At 49.1% G+C, this 26,873-nt stretch overlaps 1 protein-coding gene and 1 long non-coding RNA gene across 3 annotated transcripts; one reads left to right on the forward strand and one right to left on the reverse strand.

The window, feature by feature from the left end:
- Positions 1-14,169: 14,169 nt before the first annotated feature.
- On the forward strand, positions 14,170-15,421 carry LOC124659335. Of its 2 annotated transcripts, XR_006989545.1 has the most exons (3): positions 14,170-14,193; positions 14,291-14,347; positions 15,098-15,421. It is a non-coding gene; the product is annotated as an uncharacterized LOC124659335 (long non-coding RNA). The 2 variants fall into 2 exon arrangements; XR_006989544.1 differs by lacking the exons at positions 14,170-14,193; positions 14,291-14,347 and adding an exon at positions 14,658-14,749.
- Positions 15,422-17,418: 1,997 nt separating this feature from the next.
- On the reverse strand, positions 17,419-19,368 carry LOC124664909 (putative transcription factor bHLH041). Its single transcript, XM_047202327.1, has 4 exons — positions 19,277-19,368; positions 19,076-19,157; positions 17,982-18,974; positions 17,419-17,700 (listed from the first exon to the last, which is right to left on the reverse strand). Exons 1-4 carry the CDS (start codon positions 19,366-19,368, stop codon positions 17,608-17,610), a joined length of 1,260 nt encoding a protein of 419 aa, XP_047058283.1. The 3' UTR covers positions 17,419-17,607.
- Positions 19,369-26,873: the final 7,505 nt, after the last annotated feature.

Below are 26,873 nucleotides of genomic sequence, written 5' to 3' on the forward strand. Positions count from 1 at the left end.
AATTAATGCTGCTTCTAAAGCTTTATACGTACTCATTTGTGAACCCGGGGAAGTTAGGTCAGACACGCCGCTGCTTCTTTATATTTATCCAAATATTTGGACTTGTGTAGTTCTATAATTCTAATGTTATTGAGCACACACTTACCGTGAACGAGTCACCCCCTGACTCAGTATTATGATGTTAAAAAAATGTTTCAGACAAGTGAGATTGAATTGTCCCACTACTTGCGGAGAGCAAATACGCCCGCTGATTCATTACTACGATGTTATTTTTTTTTGCTGCTGTATACAAGTCACATTGAATTTTCACCTTATGTCCATATATGTTGATCTACAATCGCATGTTGACTGACAAAAGGGGTAGCTGTGACGAAATCATAAGGCAGAGAATGAGTTGTAAACTGTGAGGACTCTGTCTGCCTAGCCTACTATTCTCGGTAAGCAGCAACCATGCATATATAAATTTCTTTGCCTATGTTGCCATGTTGGACTCCAGTTGCGTGGAAATGTGGGAGCCAACCGTGAATCTTCCCGGCTGCTGCCATGAGTCCATCAAAGTAAACTAGCTAGATGCAGTACTACGATGGAGTTGATATTTCTACATCCATTCTCTGCATTGTAATATTGTTAGTTCTCTAATAATAGCCCAAACTTGTTTGTAGCCATGTAACAAAACTGGCACTGATGCGTTGTTTTCTCTTAGCACAGCGCTCATTTTGTATTAGAAGGAGAACGCCAAAAAGGCTTGCAAGGTTAAGTAGCCAAACCCAAAGGAAACAGAGATCTAAGCATTGATGCGATGTTATTATTGTTACTTTCCTTTCATGAAAGGTGATTAGCTTCTACTACCTGCAGCTAATCATTCTCTAGTATCTAGGCAAGTCAAGCCAGCCGACAATGGCAGGTCAATGATCCTATCCTGCATACGTAGCATGGAAGTATTGTGATGGAATAGTCTTGGTCAAGCCTACCTGTACCTCTGCACTTCCTAGAGAAGGTTAATTTTAGTGAGTATTTTCCGCATAGATGAGGCGTGCACTTCCTTTCCTCTCAAAGAACAGACAAAATGAAGGTACATAGTCATGCACTTACTCTGATGGTTCCGCTGTCTTTGTCAAAGTTGGCGCTTGCGGTCAGTTGTTGCTAAGACACTCTCACTGGTCAGTGTGAGGGAGGGGGGATAGATCAGTTGCTGTGAAGACGCTGGACTAGGTTATTTTATGATCCATTTTGGTTTTGGCCCATCCTATGGAAGGCCCGGGAAAAATTGGTTGAGGCTGTCCAATCGACATCGCTCACAGCTACCAACGGCGCCACTAGGGCACCCGCTCTTGGATGCTACCCCGGTGGTGACGGGGACGGCTGTGGAAGTTGTGGTGTTCGCTATAGTTTTCCAAGATCTAGCGCAGCCGCACTTTGCAATGCGGTGATCCCATTCTCACTCCTCCTTTCAGCCGGTCTAGAGGCCTACGTCGCACTCCATGCCCCGGCGAGCTTCGCCGCCATCAGGCTGTGTGGCTGTGCTCAAGGTACCTTCGCGAATCGCGACCTCGCTTTCGCTATGGTTCTGCTTGCGCGGGTGTGGATAGGGGCAACGTCTGACCCGTTTCAGGCCCCAACCATCCTTACTAAAGAAAATTTCCAAGTGGTCGGTGATTTTTGCGGTGGTATGGAAATCAGGCATCAGAATGACAGAATCTAGATATGCATACATGCATATTGGCAGAACCATCACGATCTTTATCAATTCTATCCGTTTATTATCAGAAAAATGTTGACATCAACCTACTCTTTTAACTATACTTATTGAAATCAAACTGGATCAATTCTGGTGACAAGAAGGTCATGTTTGGCATGTGCTATTGTGCTGATAGTTAAATCTTCATGCTGTTTCAAACCTCCCCCTTGTCATGTTCCTTGCATAGTAGTAGCTACTCAACGCACCATTGGTCAATGTAGCGGCTATACGGATGTTATAATCTGTTCGACGTGTACAATTCTTAATGAAATATTAATTAGAAAGTCCATCTGTAGTACTGTTAAACACTTAGACTTGTAGCAGCCCACCTGCTTGCATGTGCAGATGGATGTGTTGCATTTAATAATACCAGGGCGCTTGAATTTCTCCCGTGATGGTGGTTGCATCACCAACAGCGTAATCGAGCAAATTTTGTTCCGCGTGGCAAAGCTATGTGTGATACGCTAAAATCCTCAATGAGTGGGAAGAAGAAAATGTCCCGACCTTTGTACTAGTCTTCATAGTGGAACTTAATAGTCTCACCTAATTTGTCTAATCGGTGAGTAAAAATGAAGCAAGATGAAGAGATTTAAGAGTCACTGGCTAAGACGAAATTGTTGAACTTCAAAGCTTCAATATACACCTTAAAAAAGAGCTTCAGTGCAAAGAAGTCATCGGAGGTCTGGTATTATTTTGAAAACTACGGGGAAATCTATTTGAGAAGCTACCCAGTGCCTGGGGTTTGCATCACGAGACCATTGATACTATTTTTGGCAAACCACTGAGACTAACCTGTTACTATTTTTCAACCCATATTGGAGGACATTTATTCATTTTTTTTTTGTCTAAGAGGCACATGATTACCAATATGTACCTAGAAATCATAGTTGAAAAACAAGGAAGCAGTGAACTATGTTATGTTGGTATGTCATATAATGACTGGAATATACTTCTTAGGTTGATCTGGGAAACTTATCACCTAGTTGGTTTATTCATTGCTTTACTTTTGCCTTACTTAACTAGTGCAATAGAACTCATTTGATCAACTGAGTTTCAAAAGCCTCATGTTTCCTTCTATTTCTTACGATGGGAGAGAGGAAGGCATGTGCTTTCCTTTTCACTCTTAAAACTGTGCTGCCCTGGATGTTTTTTTCTATTATTTCAACGTCTTTTTGGTAACTGCTTCTTTTCGCTTGTTTATTCAATCTATTGACAACTAGTCTATGGAAAACTCCAAAGATATCTTGCAGTCATGAGATGACTTTTCTAGCTTCCTCCTTAACTCCCAGGAGCCAACATAGGTCATATTGGAATGATGGTTCTAAAGCTTTGTACTTATTTGTGAACCGGAGGGAGTAGGCCTGCTGCTTCTTTTTATTGTAGACTTGATTATTTTTCGAAAGCTGTGCACTTGTGTACTCTTATTACATGAAAGCACACTTATGAAGGACGAGTTCAGCCAATGATTTAGTATTACGATGTTAAAAAATTGTTTCAAACAGGTCACATTGAGTTGTCTCAGACCCATATGCCTACCAATATTTACCTAGAAATCGAAGTCGAATAACAATGAACTAATGAATCATGTTGTGTCAACATAGATGTCGTATCATGACTGGAATATACTTAGGCTGACCTGGAGAGTTAGATCATCACACCTAGTCGGGTTATTCATTTCTTTTCTTCTATATTCTTCTTCCTTGACTAAGGCAATATAACTCGTTTGATCCACTGAATCTAGGTGATTTCGCTCTTTGGATGGCGGCTAAGACACCATTAGTTCAAAGAGAGTAGTACTTGGTTTGTATTCTGACTTGTATACGTCGTTTTCTCAATCTTAACGAAATGACAAGCAACCGTTGGTTTCTTGTTATTGAAAAAAAATCTAATGACTGTGTAGAGCTTCCATGTATCCTTCTCTTAACTTAGGGTCGGAGAGGGAAAGGCATGTGCACTCCTTTTCGCTTTTAAAGATGTATATTGTCCTAGATGAGTTGTTTCTTTTCCAAGTCTTTTTGTTGTCTATTCAAATCTAATGGCACCTAGTCGTCTATAGAGAACCGTAAGTCTGTATGGTGGTCAAGATATGACTTGTCTCCCTTCCTCCTTAACAGTCAGGAGGCAACATACTTAGACGATTGCAGAATTAATGTTGACGCTTGTCTCCGGATGAACGTCGACTCAGGGCCCACCTCAAACACACTTACCTGGGTCTGGCCTCCCTCGAGCGCACTATGGCCCGGCAACGGGCCAAGATTGCCTGGCTCAAGGAGGGGGACGCCAACACGGCCTTCTTCCACCAGCACGCGGCATACAGGCGTCAGAAGAATGTGATCCATAGCCTACAGGTTGAAGGCGCGGTCATCTCTGACCATGCGGCCATGGCTGGAGCGGCTTTCTCGCACTTTGAGAGCCTACTGGGCACATCGATCGATAGGCTGCACTCGCTGGACTTGGATTTCCTGGGCACTCACCCGGAGGATCTATCCGAGCTAGAGAGAGCATTCACTGAGGACGAGGTCTGGGAGGTGGTGCGGCGACTGCCAGCTGGCAAGGCGCCAGGACCGGACGGCTTCACGGCTGAGTTCCTGCAGAAATGCTGGAGCGTAGTCAAGGGGGATTTCATGGCTGCCTTCGATAAGTTGTACACGATGTGTGGGCGCGGGTTCCAAGGTCTTAACCAGGCCCTCCTAACCCTGCTGCCTAAGCGCCCTGATGCGGCAGCTTTGGGTGATTACCGGCCGATCAGCCTTATCCACATCTTCGCCAAGTTGGTGGCGAAAACGTTGGCTACCCGCCTTGCCCCCCGGATGGAATCTCTTGTGGATCGCAACCAGTGCGCGTTCATTCGCAGACGTTGCATTCATGGCAACTTTATGTTGGTGCAGCAGACCGCTAGATTCCTCCATCGGGAAAAGCAACCGAGAGTGATGCTCAAGCTGGATATAGCTCGCGCCTTCGACTCTGTCTCGTGGGGTTTCCTTCTGGAGATCCTGCGCAAACTCGGGTTCGGCCCTAGGTTTCGCGAAATCGTGTCCATCCTGCTCTCCACGGCGAGTACTAGGGTGTTGCTCAATGGCGAGCCAGGTCCCCCTATCTGGCATCGGAGGGGCCTGAGACAGGGAGATCCCCTGTCGCCATCGCTGTTTGTTCTGGTGATGAACTCGCTCAACAGGCTTTTGGCGAAGGCTATTGAGCTGGGGGTCCTGAGGCGTCTGGCAAGACGAGACTTGATGACTTCGGTCTCCTTCTACGCGGACGATGTGGTGATCTTCTGCCACCCAGATGAGACGGAGCTACGAGCTGTTCGTGGTATCCTAGAGCTCTTTGGGACGGCCTCTGGGTTGCATACCAACTTCGCCAAATGTTCGGTATCCCCGATCGGGTGCTCGGATGAGGAGGCTGCTGGCGCTGCTGAGCGCATGGGTTGCCAACTAGCGCCGTTTCCGGTGAAGTACCTCGGCATACCACTGTCTATCAGGAGGTTGACGGCTGCCTCTTTCCAACCTCTGGTAGACCGGCTTGCTGACAAACTCCCCACTTGGAGGGCGGCTATGATGCCGAGGGCGGGGCGCCTGACGCTTGTTCATGCGGTCCTCGCTGCGATCCCGCTGCACCAGCTCATGGTGCTGGGGGTCAACAAAACCGCCCTGAAGCAGGTCAACAAAACCTTGAGGGGCTTCCTCTGGGCCGGCAGAGCTGATGCCAATGGCGGGCATTGCCATGTCAATTGGGCACGGGTCTGTCGACCTCTGAGGCTTGGGGGCCTCGGGATTCCGGACCTGGCTCGCACTGCTACCAGCCTTAGGGTTAGGTGGATCTGGAGGATGCATACTGATCCCCTGCGACCCTGGCGCGGGCTGGACATGAACTTCTCGAAGGCGGAGCTGGATGCCTTCGCGGTCTCCACCACCATGGTGACCGGGAACGGGGAATCCGCCCTCTTCTGGGAGGACAGATGGTTGGACGGCAAAGCCATGAAGGAGTTGGCGCCTGAGGTATATGCGCTGGTACCAAAGCGCCGGAGAAAGGCGCGTACGGTCCGCCAAGCCCTGATGGACCGCGCCTGGATCGCCGACATTGTGGGGGCACCAAGCGCCCTGGCACTATAGCAGTATGTGCAGCTGTGGTGCCGACTCAGGGATACCCAGCTCTCGGCGGATCCGGATAGGATGGTTTGGCGATGGACGCCGGATGGCCAGTACTCCTCCAGTTCTTGCTATGACGCCCTCTTCCAAGGGGCGATAACTGCAGGCTTCTGGAAGCTGAACTGGAAATCCTGGGCGCCGCCAAGGGTGAAATTCTTCTTGTGGTTGGCTTGCCTTGACAGATGTTGGACGGGGGAGAGGCTGGCTAGGCGGGGGTTACCGCATACCCCCAACTGCCCGCTCTGCGACCAGTCCACGGAGACCATGCGCCATCTTCTCACAGGCTGCTCGTTCTCCAGGATGGTTTGGTTCGAGGTGTTGTCGTGGATCCGATCCACTTCAAGCCCTCCCTTGGCTGAGGGCGACTTCGCGGAGTGGTGGTCCCTGGCAGTGCGGACCGCCCCTCGCCAGCTTCGCAAAGGCACGTCGTCGGTTATCATGCTTACGGCATGGTGGATATGGAAGCATCGAAACGCGGTGGTCTTCGACAACGCGCGGCCTTCGGTGACGTCCCTATTCAACGGCATCGTGGCGGAGGCGCGGCTATGGGCGGACGCGGGAGCCCGGGGTGTGCGCCTTCTGCTCCCCTAGACTAGGTTTATCTTTCCTTTTCTTGGGTCGAGTTGTACGGCGTGGTGTTCGTCCGGCTTCGGGCTTGTACATATGACTTTCTTTTCTATCAATGCATCGAAACGCAAGTCTTTTGCGTTTTCGCGAAAAAGAATTAATGCTGCTCTAAAGCATTATACTCATTTGTGAACCAGTGGAAGTTAGGTCAGACAACCTGCTTCTTTATATTTATCCAAATATTTGGACTTGTGTATTTTTATAATTTTATTGTGATTGAACACACACTTACGGTGAACGAGTCACCCGCTGATTCAGTATTACGATGATATTAAAAGAAAATGTTTCAGACAAGTGAGATTAAATTGTCCCACTTCTTGCGGAGAGCAAATACACCAGCTGATCCATTATTAAAATGTTATTTTTTCTGCTGCTGTAGACAATTCACATTGAATTTTCTCCTTATGTCCATATATGTTGATCTATAGCATGTTGACTGACAAAAGAGGTAGCTGTGAAGAAATCATAAGGCAGAGGGTGAGTTGTAAAACGTGAGGACCCTAGCTGTCCAGCCTACTATTCTCGGTAAGCAGCAACCATGCATATACATATAAATTTGTTTGTCTATGTTGCCATGTTGGACTCCAGTTTAGTGGAAATGTGGGAGCCAAAAGAGAATCTTCCCAGCTGCTGCCATACATCGATGAATGAAAGTAAACTAGCTAGGGATGATACTACGATCTGACTTTATATTTTTTTTTTACATCCACTCTCTGCAATGTACTATAGTTAGTTCACCCTGGCCCATGGGCGGTGGCGGGTGATTTTAATCTCATCGTGGATGCTCAGGATAAGAGCAATGCCAACCTCAACCGTCGCATGATGGGCAAGTTCCGTCTAGTGCTAGGGGACCTGGAGCTCAAGGAGCTCTACCTCGATGGGAGGCGCTACACGTGGTCTAACGAGAGGGAGCGTGCGACCCTGGAAAGGTTGGACCGGGTCTTTTCCACCGTGGATTGGGAGACTTCTTTCCCGTCTTCTACCCTCTCGGCGTTGAGCTCCTCCACATCGGATCACTGCCCGCTCTTGTTGAACCTGGCGGCGGACTTGCCGACGGGCAAGCGTTTTCGCTTTGAAGCCTTCTGGCCTAAGGCGGAGTGCTTCCTGGAGACTGTGGAGGCGGCGTGGGCGTCGACGGCCGCGGAGGCTAACCCCTTCAAGCGCCTGGCCGCCAAGCTTGCGGCCACCGCCAAGGCGTTGACGAGTTGGAATTGGTAATGTCAAGCTGCAGATTTTGGTGGCGAATGAGCTCATCCTGCGCCTCGATGTGGCCATGGAGTCGAGGGCTCTATCCCGTGGGGAGCGGGGGCTGCGGAAGCTCCTCAAGGGGAAGCTATTGGGCCTTGCCTCGCTTGAGAGGACGATCGCTCGCCAGCGCTCTCGGATAACGTGGCTGAGTGAGGGGGACGCATGCACCCGCTTCTTCCACCTCCACGCCAACCATCGCCGGAGGAAAAACTACATCGCTCACTTCAAAGTGGATGGTACGCTTGTGGCAGATCAGGAGGGCAAGGCCAAGGCGGCGGACGCCTTCTATGAGCGCTTGCTTGGCTCCTCCCCCGATCGTGGCTTCTCTCTCGACCTCGACTACTTGGGTATGCAGTCGCACGATCTTGTGGAGTTGGAGGTACCCTTCTCTGAAGAAGAGGTGTGGAGCGTCATCAAGTTTCAAGAGCCTGACAAGGCGCCAGGGCCGGATGGCTTCACCGGCAGGTTCTACACGTCCTGTTGGGGGATAATCAAGCAGGACGTCATGGACGCCTTTCGGGCCATGTGGCTCGGGGACTACCGTGGGCTACATGTGGCGAATCAGGCGTTGATTACCCTGCTTCCCAAGCATGCCGAGGCGGTGGAGGTGAAGGACTTCAGGCCGATCAGCCTCATCCACGGTGTGGCTAAGCTGGTGGCGAAGGTCCTCTCGGCGCGCCTGGCGCCACGTATGACACAGATCATTGCGCCACACCAAAGCGCGTTCATTCGTGGGGATGCCTGCACGACAACTTCCAGTTGGTCCAGTGCACGGCAAGGCGGCTGAACGCCCTCAAGTCGCCAGCTCTTATGCTCAAGCTGGACATCACCAAGGCCTTTGATACGGTGGACTGAGCCTTCCTCCTTCAGATCATGACTAAGCTGGGGTTTGGACCTCGGTGGACTACTATGGTGGTGGGGCTGCTTAGCACGACCTCTACCAGGGTCTTGGTGAACGGTGCGGCGGGCGACCTGATCTACAACAGGTGTGGGCTGCGGCAAGGGGATCCTCTTTCCCCCCTGCTCTTCGACTCACTAATGGAGGTGCTCCATCTCCTCCTGCTGAAGGCCGCCTATGAGGGACTCCTCTCTCGGCTTGCCCCGCGTGGTCTCCTCCACCGTACATCGTTGTACGCGGATGATGTGGTGACTTCAGTCGATTCTGCAATGCTCAGTGGAGGGGTGGCCTTGCAAGTATTTGGGCCTCCCCTTGGGGCTGCGCAAGGTTTCTGTGGCCCAGCTTCAGCCAATGGTGGAGAGTGCGGCTAGCAGGCTGCCTTTGTGGAGTGCCCGGTTGCTTAACCGCGGGGGGGGGGGGCACTGCTTGGTGGCATGGGAGGGCAGACGTCAGTGGCGGCCACTGCTTGGTGGCATGGGACAAGGTGACCTCCCCTAAATCTTGTGGCGGGCTGGGTCTCCCAAACCTCCAGCTGCTCAACCTTGCTCTACGCTGCCGTTGGGCATGGTTGCAGCGAGTTGACATGTCCAAGGCACAGGCGGAGTTCGACCTCCGGATCCCCGCCCTGTCCCGAGCCCTTTTGAGTCTGCGACGGCGGTCGTTGTGGGTAACGGCGAGAGAGCCTTGTTCCGGAAGGATCGCCGGCTACGGGGCGCCGGGGTGGTGGACCACGCGCCCAACTTGGTGGCCATGATCCCGGCCCGGAAGGCCAAGGTCCGCTCGGTCAAGGATGGCACTGGCCGGTGAGTGGCGGCGGGATTGCGGACCAGACCTAAGTCCCGCTGCGGTGGCGAGTTCTTTCACTTGTGAGGCATCCTCGCTGGTTACACACTCTGGTACACTGAGTAAGAGGACGCCTTTGTGTGGCGCTGGTCGGCGGATCGGTTATTCTCCGCGAAGTCGGCATACTCTGCTTTCTTTGCTGGGACCGTGGTGGCGCCGATTTCTTCGGAGATTTGGCGCTCAAGGGCGCCGTATAGCTGCAAGTTCTTCGTTTGGTTGGTGTCTCGCAACAGATGTTGGACGGCAGACAGGCTCCAGCGGCGCGGCTTGCCAAGGCCGGCCGCTTGGCCCCTTTGCGACCAGGACCAGGAGACGCTCCAGCACCTCCTGCTTGGCTGCGTGGTCTCTCGTGAGGTATGGGCTTGGGTGCTAGCACGGTGGGGCAAGCTGGAGTGGATGCCCGGCGTGGACGTGGAGGTTGTGCCCTGGTGGTCCTCGCTCAGTTGCACCAGATCTGTGAGGAGGGATATATGGACAGCTATCATTTTGGTTTTCTGGTGTATCTGGAGGCATCGGAACGAGGTGGCGTTCAATGACGCCACCCCCGCAGCGGCGGCCATTAGGCATAGGATTAGGGAGGAGTACCAGAGGTGGCGTGTAGCTAGGCTTTTCCGGTCGGAGTCCTTTGGATTTCCCAAGTCTTTTCCTTTTTCGTGGAGAGATGGAGATTAGGTTTTCCTTCAGTAGGGGAGCTGCCACCCCTTGTTGGTAGTGATACATGTGGTTCGGGCTTTCTTGCCCTTTCTTCTATATAATTAGTACACCTTCCAGGGTGTATTCTCGAAAAAAAGCTCTCTAATGGGGTCTTGTTTGTACCCACGTAACAAAACTGGCGCTGATGCGTTGTTCTCTCTTAACACAGTGCTCAATTTGTGTTAGAAGGAGAACACAAAGAAGCCTTGCAAGGTAAAGTAGCCAAACCGAAAGGAAAGAGAAATCTAAGCGCTGATGCGCTGTTGTTACTTTCCTTCCATGAAAGGTGATAAGCTTCCACTGCTTGCAGTTCATTAGTCTAGTCTCTGCACTCTCTGGCAAGTCAAGTCAGCCGACATTGACAGGTCAATATTGCTATCCCGCGTGCGTAGCATGGAAGTATTATGACGAATATTCCTAGAGAACATTAATTTGAGTGAATGGAAGAGTATTTTCCGCATAGATGAGGCGTGCACTTCCTTTCGTCTCAAATAACAGACAAAATGAATGTACGTAATTATGCACTTACGCTGATGGTTCCACTGTCCTTGTCAACATTGATGCTTGCGGTCAGTTGTTTCGAATACGCTCTCACTGGTCAGTCTGAGGGAGGGGGGATAGACCAGTTGCTGCGAACGACTAGGTTATTTTATGATCCATTTTGGTTTTGGCCCATCCATGGACGGCCCGGGACAAATTGGTTGAGGCCCTCCAATTGACGTCGCCCACAGTTACCAACGGCACCACTAGGGCACCCGCTCTCGGATGCTACCCCGGTGGTGACAGGGACGGCTGTGGAAGTTGTGGCGCACTTTGCAATGCGGTGATCCCATTCTCCCTCCTCGTTTCTGCCGGCCTAGAGGCCTCCGTCGTGCTCCGCGCCCCGGTGGGCTTCCCATCAGGTTGTGGCTGCGCTCAAGGTACTTTCGCGACCTCACTTTTACTAGGGTTCTGTTTGTGCGGGTATGGATAGGGATACCTTCTGACCCGTTTCAGATCCAAACCGTCCTTACTAATTTTTTATTTCGAAGCCATCGGCAATTCTTGCGATGGTACTGCAATCAGGCAGTCAGAATGCCGGAATCTAGATATGCATACATGCGTATCGACAGAAACCATCACGATGTCTAACAAATCTATCTGTTTATTGTCAGAAAAAAAGTGTTGACATATACCTACTCTTTTAATCGAGCCGAATCAATTCTGGTGATAACAAGGTCATGTTTGCCATGTGCTATTGTGCTGATAATTAAATCTTTATGCTGTAATAAACTTCCCCCTTGATGTTCCTTGCATAGTAGGTACGCAACGCACAATTATTCAATGCAGAGGCTGTACAGATGTGCAATTTCTAATGTAATATTAATTAAAAAGTCCATCTGTAGAACTGTTAAACACTTGGACTTGCAGCAGCCCGCTTGCTTGCATGTGCAGATGGATGTATTGCATTTAATAGTACCAGGGCGCTTGAATTTCTCCCTGATGGCGGTTGTGTCACCAACAGCGTAATTGAGCAAATTTTATTCCACGTGGTAAAGGTATGTGTGATACGCTAAGATCCTCAATGAGTGTGAAGAAGAAAATGCACATACCTTTATAATAGTCTTTTTAGTGGAACTGACAAAGTCTCAACTAAGTTGTCTAATCGGCAAGTAAAAAATGAAGCAAGATGAATAGATTTAAGAGGTCACTGGCTAAGACGAAATTGTTGAACTTCAAAGCTTCAATATACACCTTAAAAAAGAGCTTGCAAAGAAGGCATAGGAGGTCTGGTGTTATTTTGAAAACGACAGGGAAATCTGTTTGAGAAGCGACCCCATAGCCAGGGTTTGGATCCGTAGACCGTTGATACTATTTTTGGCAAATCATTGAGACTTGTTAGGAACCTGTTACCATTTTTTCAACCCATATTGGAGGACATTTATTCCTTTCTTATTTTTTTTTTTTGTCTCAGAGGCACATGATTACCAATACGTACCTAGAAATCAATGTTGAAAAACAAGGAAGCAGTGAACTATGTTATGTCGGTATGTCATATAATGACTGGAATATACTTGTTATGTTGATCTTGGAGATCTATCAAGCTTATCACCTAGTTGGTTTATTCATTGCTTTGCTGTCGGGATACTTAACTAGTGCAATAGAACTCATTTGATCAACTGAGTTTCAAAAGCCTCACGTTTCCTTCTATTTCTTATGGTGGGAGGGGAAGGCATGTGCTTTCCTTTTGACTCTTAAAGTTCTGCTGCCCTGGATGGTTTTTTTCTATCATTTCCACGTCTTTTTGGTAACTGCTTATTTTCGCTTGTCTATTCAATCTATTGACAACTAGTCTATGGAAAACTGCAAAGATATCTTGCAGTCATCAGATGACTTTTCTTCCCGCAAAAAAAAAAAGATGACTTTTCTAGCTCCTCCTTAACTCCCAGGAGCCAACACAGGTCATTTTAGATGGTTGTAAAACTTTGTACTTATTTGTGAACCGGAGGGAGTAGGCCAGATGCTGCATCAGACTTGATTATTTGTGGAAAGCTGTGCCCTTGTGTACTCTCATTACATGAACACAAACTTATGAAGAACGAGTACAGCCACTGATTTAGTATTACGATGTTAAAAAATTGTTCCAGACAGTTCATATTGAGTTGTCTCAGAGCCATAGCCCATATGCCTACCAATATTTACCTAGAAATCAAAGTTGAATAATAAGGAACTAATGAATCGTGTTGTGTCGACATAGATACTTCTTAGGCTGACCTGGAGAGTTATCAAGATCTTCACACCTAGTCGGTTTATTCATTTCTTTTCTCCTATATTCTTCTTCGTTGACTAAGGCAATATAACTCGTTTGATCCACTGAATCTAGGTGATTTCGCCTTTGGATGGCGGCTAAGACACCAGTAGTTCAAACTTCAAAGAGAGTAGTAGTTCGTTTGTATTCTGGCTTGTATATGTTGTTTTCTCAATCTTAACAAAATGACAAGCAACCATTTGTTGCGTGTTATTGAAAAAAAAACTACTGACTGGGAGGAGCGTCCACGTATCCTTCTCTTAACTTAGGGTGGGAGAGGGGAAGGCATGTGCACTCCTTTTCATTTTTAAAGATCTACCGTCTTTGATGAGAGATACCTTTTCCAAGTCTTTTGATAGCTGCTTCTTTTCCCTTGTCTATTCAAATCTAACAGCAACTAGTCGCCTATGGAGAACTGTGTAAGTCTATATGGTGGTCAAGAGATGGCTTGTCTCCCTTCCTCCTTAACTCTCAGGAGGCTACGTACTTAGACCATTGCAGAATTAAGGCTGCTTCTAAAGCTTTATACTCATTTGTGAACCCGGGGATGTTAGGTCAGACACGCTGCTTCTTTATATTTATCCAAAGCTTTGGACTTGTGTAATTCTATAATTCTATTGCGATTGAACACACATTTACGGTGAACGAGTCACCCGTTGATTCAGTATTAGGATGTTAATAATTGTCCCACTACTTACGGAGAGTGCATATGCCCGCTGATCCATTATTATTATATATGTTATTTTGTTGTTGTTGTTGTAGACAAGTCACATTCAAATTTCTCCTTATGTTCATATCTGTTGATCTACAGTCGCATGTTGACTGACAAAAGAGGTAGCTGTGACGAAATCATAAGGTAGAGAATGAATTGTAAAACGTGAGGACCCTGTCTGTCCAGCCTACTATTCTCGCTAAGCAGCAACCATGCATATACACATAAATTTGTTTGTCTATGTTGCCATGTTGGACTCCAGTTGCGTGGAAATGTGTGAGGCAAAAGAGAATCTTCCCGGCTGCTGCCATGCATCCATCAGAGTAAACTAGCTAGGGTTAGTACTAAGATCGACTTGATATTTCTACGTCCACTCTCTGCATTGTACTATCGTTATGGTTCTCTAATGGAGTTTTGTTTGTACCCAGGTAACAAAACTGGCATTGATGCGTTGCTCTCTCTTAACACAGCGGTGAGAACGCTTAGAAGGCTTCCAAGGTAAAGTAGCCAAACCGAAAGGAAAGAGAAATTTAAGCACTGGTGCGATGTCGTTACTTTCCTTTCACGAAAGGTGATTAGCTTCCACTACTTGCAGTTAATTACTCTCCAGTCTCTGCACTCTCTGGCAAGTCAAGCCAGCCGATATGGACAGGTCAATGTTCCTATCCTGCATACGTATATACTAGCATGGAAGTATTGTGATGACTAGTCTTGGTCCAGCCTACATGTCCCCCTCCCTCTGCACGTGCTCTTCCTAGAGAGTGTTAATTTGAGTGGATAGAAGCGTATTTTTCCGCATAGATGAGGCGTGCACTTCCTTTCCTCTCAAAGAATAGACAAAACCATGCACTTTCTCTGATGGTTCTGCTGTCATTGTCAACGTTGGCGCTTGCGGTCGGTTGTTTCTTCAGGCTGGCTGAGCGAAGACGTTCTCACTGTTCAGTGAGAGGGAGGGGAGACGGATCAGTCTTAAGAATGATTACTGATTCCCGTCTCAAAAAAGAAAAGAATAGAATGATTTCTGATTCAGCTTCCACGGGAAAGAGGGTTCAAGGTAGGTTCCTTTTCTTTTTATTGTTTTGAGGGAGTTAAGGTTCATTTTCTCCGGTTTGCTCAGTCGTAGTTGGGACTTGAGGGAAGTTAATAATATTGGGGAAGTTGATTATTGGGGAAGTTGAAGTAAAGCAAGTCAAGTGCACGCCCCTGTGTATATACGTTAAGATAAAGGTCTATCATCCTAGATTTCAATCTTAACTACAAAGGCAAGTAACTTTGTCCTCTGGTTTTCCAGGTAAGAAGATTGAGCAAATATTAGAAAACCGCAGCAACTGGTTCAGTAGTTTTAAAGAACCGTAACTTTTGAAAAAAATATTGTTTTATTAAACAACAGCTTTCCTTTCAGGAAAAAAACAACAACTTAACCACAACAAGCGGATGATGTGTGGGCTTGAGTGTTCCGGTACCAGGGACCAGCGAAGTGATCAAGCTCAAATGATGGATCCGGCTATCCATTGTTTACTACTTTCTGAAGTTTCTGAAAATTAAAATTACCCACCGGTATATGCAAGATAATTCTACATATGTATTCTGAAGTTTCTGAAGTGTGCATATGCAAGATAATTCTACATATGTATTCAATCAAATGATGGATCCGGCATATGCAAGATAATTCTACATATGTATTCTGAAGTCTCTGAAGTGTGCATATGCAAGATAATTCTACATATGTATTTAATCAAAAAATGATGGTTTTGCTTGGAAATCTTAATATGGTTGGATGGAAAAACTAGTGAGAACTGAACACGGAAAATGTTGAATAACAACTCGGACTACGCAACAAAATTCTATTCCTTTCTCTTGTTTTTCTAAAGATGGAGCATCCATCCATGCTTGAATTTTCTCCTAGTGCTTCTTGTTCCTGCACAAGTACACATGTGCTTACGTCACCCTGAATATATATAATACCATTTTGCAGAATGATGTGTCTTGCTCATGTTCTTGCACACTAATTCCATTTTATTTGTTGTACGCACGACGCTTGCAGTAACGTGCGCTAAGGCAACATTTGACACTCCCATTTAGCAGGTTTGTTATGATTTTTCTTCAGATTTGGCCTAGTCATCACATTTTTTCTGTCAACTCCTCCCCCGATACAAAATGATAATAATTCTCAAACAACGAAAAACTTGGGGACCTGGCATAGAGTTGGTATCATCGCTGATTCAAGCAGAGCAGCTTATTATATTACAGTGGTTTTTTACAATCTGGATTTGTTCCTCTATGGTAAATATGCGGTTGCTCTCAAACAAGAAAAAAGAGAAAGATGACCACAATTGGTAAATAGTCAACATGAACACGTGTTACGCTCCCCCCTAACCAAATTAAAACGCCTATATAAAGCTGAGTTTGAATGTCTGATCAAGTTGACCGCTATGTTTCAATGAATCTGACCATTCCTCATCCTGTCAGATTCTCACATCCATTGAATACACGTGGCATGGTAATGCAGTAGAAGGCGCCCCATCCTTTGACATACTCCAGATCGATATGCATGATGCAAAATTATCTTTCAAATGCACACTTTATTGTAAAGTAAAATGCACTAGAGGTCCTTTTTTGTGCTTCCATGTGTTAGTGCTGATTCTATAGAAATGCATACTCTTAGTCTCATGTCTCACTTAAGTGGTTAACTGGTGGTCCTTTTAAGTCGAGCTCGTTACATCGGCTCACATGGTCCCATGCCCGCTGCCACGTCGACAATAATATTTGCAGAAATCTCACTAGCTCTAATTGTATTCTCACGTGATCCATGGCGCCAGCGACGGAGCACGCAGACGCGATGAAGATGGTTGGGGACAGACGGTCGCTCGGGGATGGCTTTGTATGTCTCGGGAGCACCTTGGGGTGGCCAGGAAGTAGAGGAAGGCGAATTTGGTCGAAGCTACGGAGGAGATCAAGGGCAACGGTGGCTCAGTGTCGGAGGCTGAGAAGATGGCAGCATCAATGGCGATGAAGGACCCCGATCCCTCGAATCCTTTGGCAAGAGAGGTCAACACAACGAGGAAGGGTTATCGAGCCGATGCTGCTGGGCAAAGCAGCTGGGAGTTCCCAAAACGAAGTACAGGTTGGAGTGCCGCAAAAGACAGATTTAGATCAAATGAGGTTACAGATTGAAGCAGATTTTAAAAAGAGCTAGTGCAATCAGTTGTTCCGCAACCCGCCCAGCTTGCAACCCTAGTTGAAGGTAATTAGAGTGATACCTGATCGTGCAGAAAACCCATATCACCTCAAATATTCAGTTTAAATATCATGTGTACTCGCTCAGTTTCATAATTCTTATAGTGGTTTTAGTTAAAACCACAATAAGAATTATGGAACGGAGGTACCAGTTTATAACAAAGTAAGACGCATGCAAAAAAAATCACGTAGAGTGACGTGACTTAGCAAAAGCTAGGTAGAGGGAACAAAGCAATTACAATTGTCAATGGAATTGCGACACCACACTAGGTTTATAGATCTACTTATAGACATAACAAGCTAAGCTTCGACGAATTGCTATTGTCAATTGTCAATGGAATGCATTCTTCGACGTTCGGGTAGCATGGTCAATGTGACGTCGACGATCTTTCAGAGAGTGTTCGTGGACCATTCCTCCTCGTCCTCGTGCATGTCTATCAGGTTGTCTTCTCTAATAAATTCCTTTGACCGATCACGATCATGCTGTCTGCGGCTGAATTCTCCAGCATGGAGTATTACTGTGATTGATATCTCCTCTTCCTCTTGTTGTTCTGACCACATCGCGTCGACCAGTGGGTGGATGTGGGATTCCCAGCTAGCGACGGTCTCGTGAGTCCTGAGGCGTAGACGAGCGAGCTATCACGAGCTGATCGCGGTCATGCTCCACCGGCTCCATCACTCCGCTCCGCCGAGACCGGCCGGCACCGGAGTCGTTACGGCCTTCGTCACGGCTTCTCTGACGGCCTCCTCTTCCCACTTCGCTCCCGACTGCAACGAAATCAAACCAGGGGTTAATAACTAATTAATTTGTCCAGACCGCAGTAATAATTCAGTAGAGCTCCCTCAAAAAAAAATCAGTAGAGCGTGGTGTCACGGGATCTTAATTTTCCATGGAAAAACCTGGCTAGTCAACGTTCGTGACGGAGCTGCGAATGCGATGTTTCTCAGTTATATGTTGGTTTGTTGTTATTATATTCACTAAACTAAGGTTTCTCAGGTGTATGTTGATTATTATATTTATTTACTGCTAAGCAAAAAAACTTTACTACCTTGAGGTGCAATGTCAGGCTTGCTCCATGAGGCCCGTCGCCGGCTTGGTCGGTGCTCATCGAGAGCAGGCTGACGTCTTCCCCGATCTGATTTTTCAGGCACTGCAGCGTCCTGAGCACCACGTCCGTCGTGTTCCCGCGCGCCGGCCTCGCCGCTATCTTTACCGTGCAAACCTCCCCGCTCTGGTCGCCCCCCGCGGCAGTTATCTGGATCTCGACCTTCTTGTCTTCCTCGGCGCCGACGCCGCTGGTGGGGCCCCGTGCCAGCAGCGCCTGGAGCGCCTGGTTCTTCTCCTCGAGCTCACAGACCTTGGACTTGAGCGAGGTCACGTACTCCCTCGCGATGATCAGTATCGATGTCTTGTCTTTCTTGGATCCCGGAGGGAGGACGGTTCTGAGGGCGTGGAAGCTGTCGTTAAGCTTCTCACGGCGCTTGCGTTCGGAGATCATGTGCTGCAGCTGGTTTCCCGACGCCTCGGCCGCCGACGCCTGCTGTTGCTGTTGCTGCTGCTGGTAGTAGTACTGCTCCTGCTGTTGTTGCTGCCTGTACCTCATGGCCGTGTGCATCTTGCGAACGACCGACATGGCCGTCTTGAACATCCTCTGCCCGCATGCCGGCTTCGTCAGCCTTCGCCGGGGGCCAAGGTGACGCTCGTAGCGCCTGAACGCACTCGCACTCGTCGACATCCCACCAGGCGCCATTATTGACTTTGGCGTGTCGGGGAAGTCGTCGCAGAGGAAGGAGGAGACCTCGGGGAACAGGAGGGCGGTTGACGGCGCCGCGAGGACGTGTGCCGCAGTGGAGCTGATCTCCGGGCTGCAGGAGAGCGAAGAGGAGGTGGATGACGAAGAGGGAAAGCTGCAGCCACCGGCGTCGTGGAGCGAGTTTGGGAGGATGTCGAATTCGTCCACCACGGAGCTGATATCGCCGGAATGGATGGCGCCGCCGTACGCTGCTGGCTCGACGTCGTCCGCGCTCATGTGCATGCTGATCTGCAGGTTGGCACACCAAAATTAGAGACTCCGATTGCTGGCTGCATATGCATGATCTGGTATTTGAAAGAATCAGCAATTCAGCATGGACTCATTCTTGCCTTGTTGAGAATCTGCGCGCTGAGGAGCAGTTCATGCTGCTGCCCGTCGTCCTCCCTGCACCGAGACGCCGAAGGGAAGCGGCTGCACGTTCAAATTAAGAGCACATTATCGCCATGAGATGAGCCAGAGTTGCTCATACACTACGTTGGTCCTACTACAGAGCTCCCGAGGAATTTGCGGTAGATGTACGTAGGATGCACCTGGCAGCGTAGCCGCACATGTAGCCGATGTTGCCGCCGCCGCCGCCGGTGCTGTTGGCGGTGTAGCCATGGATCCAAGCGCTGCTATCCATGCGTAGTCGGATGATCGATCCAATTATCGGGTCTTAATCAACGGGATTTGGGGGACACCATACACTCAAGTGTCAAACCGGTGTGGGTTTAGAAGATGAGAAGATGAGATACTCCTAGTAGAAGTGGAATTACGATGCGCGCGCGTGGATATTTATAGCTAGACCGATAGTGTGCGAGCTACGTCCAGTGGCTGCTATCGAGCCGCCGTACAGGAAGCAACCGCACTAGCAGGAAATAGCTTACACCGTTTTCATTGACCACCGTTTTCATTGAAGGCGTCTCCCGTAAGGACATCTCCAGCCCGGGGCGACGGACGTTATTTTAATTTAAGACCGCGCGGACTGAAAATGCGTCTGTACCGTTCCGACGGCTCGACGCATAGTATACGATCCGTCCGCCGAGACATAAACACGATCCAAATATGCGGCATATTTGCATCTGCGCGAACGCATCGGTCGTCCGCACGCTTTTCGCACGGGACCGCTGGCAGCCGGTGCTGTTGGCGGTGTAGCCAAGGATCCAAGCGCTGTTATCCATGCGTAGTCGGATGATCGATCCAATCGGATCTTAATCAACGGGATTTGGGGGACACCATACACTCAAGTGTCAAACGGGATTTGGACGACGGAGACCCATGTTGCTTAGGAAATAGCAAAAAGCTCCTGCGACCCTGGCGTTTCTCAGGCGATCCCGCGCCGCCGTCGCCTCCTCCCCCGCCCTGATCTCGCGTCGCCGCTGGTACTCGCCGGTGCGGCCCGCGGAGCATCATGTCGACTCCGAGGTGGATGGCGGGCTTCCCGTCGTTCGCAGAGGAAAGGAGGATGACGGAGGAGAGGGTGAGAAGGGAGAAGGAGGTGGCGATGGCGGCGGAGAGGAAACATGCGTTGTTGCGGCGGAAGCTACCGATTCTCCAAATCAGTTTGGCGTCGCCGTGGGCAGTTGCGCAGATGGAGAAGGGGTGGCGGCCTCAGCTATCGGGGCAGGGTCTCGAGGAGCAGGTCGCGGCGGCGCTAGCGATGATCAAGTTGAAGGATCCCGACGACCCGAGGAGGCTAATGGCGGAACAAGGGATCGAGGATCTGGAGAATTGGACGCCGTGATGCTCTCTCTCCGTGGCTCGCCGCTGAGGCCTTCTCCGTTTCGATTTGGCGGTGAAGGTGGTGGAGTTGTGGGATCTAATGGTCTCCGAGGCTCTGGTATTCAGCGGCGAAGGCTTGATCGGATTCGGAAGGGAGACCCGTCGCCGACGAGGTGCTCCTCGCCGGAGAGATTTGGGGGATCTGGCACTAGCCTTCAGAGACGGGGACCGCTGCGCAGCCGCTCTCTGCTGGCAGTCGTTTTGGAAAAGCCGTTTTCAGGTATGGATAAAAGGGTGGCTCCGTCGGCGGCCTCAGACCACAAACACCTGAGCAAATCTAGGGTTCCTCCTGGCTCCCAGACCCTTGTCTGGGTCAGGAAGGATCTAGTCCAGAAAAAATCCTTCACTCCTGCTGATTGTCACCCTGCTGGATCTAGTTTTCTCCCCAAACCAACTGTGATCAAGTTTGCTGATCTGTGGGGAGCGGTAGAAGGGAGGAGATCTTTCGTCGAGATTGTCAAGATGGCGGGTGGTGGTCGAGGTGTGGGGAGAGCTGGGGGTGCTGGTGGTGGGCGTGGAGCTGGTGGTGGTCGTGTCCCTCCAATGACAGCGGCAACATCGAGCGCGGCTGCGATCTCCCTCGAAACTGCTCCTGATCTGGTCCCAGTCAAGACGGAGTTTCCGCAACCTATGATGCAGCAGATGGGGGGAATGGTCAAGGTATGTATCCGATGATGAATCCCAACATGTGGAACATGCAACTGGCGCACTGGCCGCAGTTCTTTGGTAACCAGCAACTTCCCTCGTCTGGTTTCAATCCTGTGATGATGATGCCTCAAGGTGTTGCTCCCACTCTTCCACAACCAAATAGTCAGAGCAGCAGCGCTAGCCAGATACCTTCACAGCAGCAACCATCTGGTAGCAATAAAAACAACAAGAAAAATATGAAAGGAGCTGCTTCTGATGGCTCTAAGAATAGTGGAGATAGGAATGGAAGAAATATGCAAATGAATTTTGCTTCTGGGCCTGGACCTGCGTTGGAACCTAAGTTCAAGAATGTGACCTGCTAAAAGTGTGGTGAACTGGGTCACTATGTTGGGCTTTGCACCAGGATCAAGAGATGTTTTATCTGTAGCAAGACTGGGCATCATATGGACAACTGTCTGATGTGGTACTCTCTGCTTCCCACTGCTCAATACTGGGGGAGTGCCAATCCTGGTTTGGTTTTTTCCATGTGGAGGTAAAGGGGACTGAAGCTGTCCAATGGCTGAACATGGATAATGTTGGTGTGGTGGTCGTGAAAGATGGGGAGATTTCTGCTGAACAGCTGGAGAAATGCTTTAATGACATGTGGAAGGTCAACTGTGTAAGGGTATTTTACCCTTATCCATTATTTTGGTAACAATGACACCGTGCTAGAGTATTTGGCCTAATACATGTTTGGAAGGATAATCCCAGGTATTAGCCAAAGAGGCATAAATGGTGTATAAAAGGAACAAGAAGGCTAAAGGAGACCCCCCACTTCGACAACAATCAAAAAGGGGTCTACAGCAAGCAGCCGGTCAGAGACCCGGTTGGACTGGACTGTGCGTCGGCAGGCTCCGGTCTGCCGCCCGGTCGACCGGGCGCACGGCTGGGCGCTCCGGCGCCAACCGGCCCCTGCGCTGATGCCTTCCGGGCGACGTACTGGAAGACATGGAGCTTCCCCCGGTCGGGGTCCGGTCCCTGGCCCGGTCCGACCGGGTGCATGACCGGCGCTCCGGCGCCGACCGAGCTCTGCGTTGACTGCAACCGGAGGGTGTACTGCGCGACATTTCGAGGCTCCGGTCGGGATCCGGTCTGCCGCCCGGTTTGGACCGGCGGGTCCGGTCCCTGGTCCGGTCCGACCGGCCCCAGCGCCAGACGATACGGTCTGTCGTCCGGTTGATCGGGAATCTCGGGAGAAAGCTGAGTTGGCAAGTGAGCAACGGCCAGATTTCAAGAAACACTATGAATACCCCTTCTCCTACCTCTGAAGGGGTAGGCACTGCACTACAAGCTGTTCTTGAGCTCTCTCTCATACTCCATTGCTAGAAACACCAAAAGCCTCAGATCTCCCTCCTCCTCCACCCAAACTCAAATCCCTCCGGGGAAACTGAAAGGATCGTATGCCGCACCTAGAGGGGGGGGGGGGGTTAATAGGAGCTAACCAATTTTTAGTTCTTTTTCAATTTAGGCTTGACACAAAGGTAAATTCTCTAGATATGCAACTAAGTGAATTTACCTATATGACAAGGTTACCAACTAAGCAAGATATAGCTACGCAATATAAAGGAGATAGAATAGGATAGAGGTAACCGAGAGTGGAGCACGCGATGACACGGAGATGATTCCCGTAGTTCCCTTCCTTTGCAAGAAGGGACGTCTACGTTTGGAGGAGTGTGGTTGCTATGAAAGCCAAACCAACAGCCACGAAGGCTTCACTCAGATCTCCTGTGAGCAATGCCACGAAGGCCTAGCCCACTTCCACTAAGGGATTTCCTCGAGGCGGAAACCGGGCCTTTACAAGGTTCTTGGGGCACACATCCACAACCGAATTGGAGGCTCCCAAATCTGTAACAATACAACAATCAACAACAACACATCAACACAAATCAACTAGGGAACCAAATAGGAACACTAGCATGAGATTCCTCAAACAAATGAGGGGGAAATGAAAAACGGTTCGGTGAGGATGTAGATCGGTGTCTTCTCCTTCGAATCTCCAAAGATCAAGAGCTTTGGTTGGGTGAGGGAGGAGATCTTGCAAATCTTGTGTTCTTGAGGTGGCTCTAATGGTGGTGAAGCTTGGAAGATTCTTGTGCAATGATTGAGCAACTTGTCCCATTGGAGAAGAGAGCTATTTATATGAGTGGAGCTCTCAGATCTGACCGTTATGGACGATTTTCAGTAACACCGGAAGTTCCGGCCAGGAGGGCCGGGAGTTCCGGCTGGCACCGGAAGTTCCGGCCAAGAGGACCGGAAGTTCCGGCAGGATGTTTTCGTTTCAGACGACCTGGCAGACTGAGTTTGGGGCGGAACTAGGGCGGAACTTCCGGTGACCGGAAGTTCCGGCCAAGTTCCGGAATTGCGAAAAATCCTTACTGGACATACTGAGCCACAAATGTAATGTTTCCGGAACTTGCCCGGAAGTTGGGCGGAAGTTCCGCTGACCGGAACTTCCGTCCGACTGCACCGGAACTTCCGGCCAGCGAACGATGAGCTTCGACGTGGAGAGCGCTGAGGATCTGCTGAGAGGAGTATCTGGGCGGAAGTTCCGCCAGCAGGGGCCGGAACTTCCGCCAGGAGAGAAAAAACACCAGATGCTCCAGTTCTGACAATCCAATTCACCAGCCATGTATATATAATGAAATCTTGTACTTGTCTACATCAACACACATAAATATATACCTAGTGTTGACATCAAACACACAAAACCCAAAAGGGCGGGAAATGTTCTTTCAATCTCCCCTTTTTGGTGTTTGATGACAACACAAGTATTTGCAAGGAATGATCAAAATAAACAACAAGTATGTGAGAGATATAGAGGAGCTCCCCCCTATTTATGAGCATTAACACATAAGAAGCTCCCCCTATATCTTGCATCCATCTTCCATGGTTTAGCAATACAACATAGTGATAAGCATATAGAAAGATAGATCATGCACACATAGATATCCATAGAAGACTCACATAGGAGTTACACATAGATAAGGTTCACAAAACACATAAAAGCTAGGAACATAGTTCGACACCACATAGATAAATGGAATCACAAGCGATAAAAATCAAAGCCAACACGAGCTTGTGACTCCCCCATGCAAATACCCAACGGAGAGCAACCTAATAAGGTCTCACTCTCCCCCTTTGGCACCAAGGCACCAAAAAGGGACAGGAGAAACTACATGTCCCAAGGGTCGGCGTTAGCCCAGCCGGGAGGAAGATCCGATGGAGCGCCGGGGTAGGGTGGAGTGTGAGGGGGAGACTCGATCTCGAGACCATCTGGAGGGAGAGGAACACCATGCTGAGAAACCCACTCAGCCTCCGGAGTGATATTCTCCTCGGATCCGGGAGGAGACACGTCCACATCGAGAGCCCTCATAATGCTCTTCTGACGAACCCGAGACTTCTTGGCCTCAGCATGCTGCTGATACTGACGGTGATTGACAGCGGAGGTGAGACAAAAGATCTATCGCATGCGGCGAGCAAGCTTAGAAGCCCAGCTAGGTGGCTTCTCATCCATGGGGGTAACATCTTCTATGGGCGAGTTGTCGCGCTTGACCCTAAGAACCTTCACTTCATGAGATGTGATGTTGAGAGGAATAGAGTGAAGAAGAGGAGCCTGACAAGTAGCAACCCAAGTGTCTACAATGAGCTTCATAATGAAAGGAGCAAATGAAGGAAGCTTTTTCTCCATCACACATGACCACATCTCATTGTAGATGTAGTCCATCACATCAAGCCTCTCACCGGTGCCCTTCTTAGCATAGGAGTTTGCCATAGGATCCACTTCATATAAATGCAATTCACCAAGGTTGCCACCCTTGGGTCCAATGGTTTCCCGGAATACCCCAACCTTTGATATAGAGGTGTTCCAAGATTTCCTTGGTTTGAGCAAATGAACTATCATGAGACCTCCAACCATTTGCATTCACGCCCGGAGAGCGAGGGTATCCAAGAGCATCTCCAAAGCTTGCCAAGTTAGCCTCAAGGAGGGTTTCATGAGTCATCCACCGGAAAGTTCTAGCTTCATCTTGTTCAAAGTGAACGGTGGCATAGAATTGTTGAATCAACCCGATGTCGAAGTCCTTGTTGAGCTCCATAATGGGATAGAGCCCAAACTCACCACACATAGAATAGGCTTCTTCAAAGTATCTTGTGGCGGCCATCTTGGCGGTGTCAATGGCGCGTTGAGGGGCTACCCCCTTCTTGAAGGGCACATAGACCTCATAAAAGATCTCCTCTTGAGTCTTATTGTAGAAGCGCTTATCCCCAACCCTATTGTTCTGAGGGATGAGGTAAGGGTTCACATTCCGGAGCTCCTTGTACTCAAGATATTGCATGTTCTTCACCGACACATCAATTTGCTTGCCACGAACTGCGGGTGACTTGGAATGCCTTTGAGATGCGAGTTGACGAGCCGTGAGCTTGGATGGTCGAGCGTGTTCAACTTCTTCTTCTATCTCGTCCACATGACCCTTGCCTGTCTTCTTGGAGCCACCTGGGATACAACCATGAGAATAGGAATGATAAATGGGTGCACACAAACAAGGAGGTCAAAACCAGATCCTGCTCAGAATATCGAGGTCATAGCAGTAAACAAGCCAGGCCGGAAGTTCCGGTGGGAACCGGCGGAAGTTCCGCCCCGGCGGAAGTTCCGGCGCGAGCGGCCGGAACTTCCGGCTGTTCGAGGACAGCTAGATTTCCCACCAGATTCGCGACAATGGCGTTGTGAACTGCAGTACTTCAACATCCTAGGCAAGATCTAGCAGAGAATCGGCATCTAGAGAGAGTCTACCAAAGCTTAACCTAGAGTATGCCCTATATTTCATCTAGTGAGGTCTACCCACACATAGAGAGGGAAAAGGCACAAACAGGGAGGAGCCATGGTGGAGGAGAGGGAGAGGATGCCAATCCACGGAGCCGATCCGGCGGAGGTCGCCGGAGGAAGGAGATCTGGCCGGGGGAGCCGCCGGCGCCACGAGGGGAAGAAGAGCACGAACAGATCTGATGTGGGGAAAAAGTGGGGAGCAGGAACTTCCTCCCCGTCCTCGACCGGTTAAGTGGAAAAATCGTAAGGGCGGAAGTTCCGCTCGTTGGAGCCGGAACTTCCGGTCCCACAAAATTCCCACCGACAGATCAGCGACACAGCGGGCAGATGCTGGCCAGAGGAATCTAGCCGGAACTTCCGGTGAAGCTGAAAACAGGGCCAAAACTTGATTTTGACAGGGAATAGGTGCACTCGGAGAAGGAAGAGGATATGGCTTAGATGTGATAGGCTTAGGATAGATGATCCAAACTGTAAGATGGTACATGATCACTCATTTTTGCAAATAACGCAAATGAAGGCCAAAAATGAGCGATTTCCCATAAAAACAAGGAGATGTCAAATAAAATCCAATTAAGATCCATATTACCCCAACTCTTCACAAAGAAGAGTGTGGTGGCCTAGGCCACCATATATGAGTGTTATGGCATGGCACCACGAAGATATATCTTGGGTCCAAACCACTACTCATCACTGAAGCTCACATATCAACATATGATATAACGAGAATGATTTCTTAATGTTGGCATTATGGGGGGAGGGATAGCTCAACAATTTAAACCGCACTCCCCCTATTTCCATGCCCACATCTAAACCAAATAAAGTTTTGAGACAAAGGTGTGTTTGCAAGATGGTCAAGC

Source organism: Lolium rigidum, chromosome 6, assembly GCF_022539505.1.
Source record: "Lolium rigidum isolate FL_2022 chromosome 6, APGP_CSIRO_Lrig_0.1, whole genome shotgun sequence".
In the NCBI taxonomy this organism is placed as follows: Eukaryota; Viridiplantae; Streptophyta; class Magnoliopsida; order Poales; family Poaceae; genus Lolium; species Lolium rigidum.

Excerpts from the sequence above, each read along its gene's own strand:
- LOC124664909 (XM_047202327.1), bottom strand. The coding sequence starts at position 19,368 with ATGGATAGCAGCGCTTGGATCCATGGCTACACCGCCAACAGCACCGGC. Across the intron at positions 18,975-19,075 it reads GCGCGCAGATTCTCAACAAG|ATCAGCATGCACATGAGCGC; the intron begins GCAAGAATGAGT and ends GCCAACCTGCAG. Across the intron at positions 17,701-17,981 it reads GCCTGACATTGCACCTCAAG|TCGGGAGCGAAGTGGGAAGA; the intron begins GTAGTAAAGTTT and ends ATTTCGTTGCAG.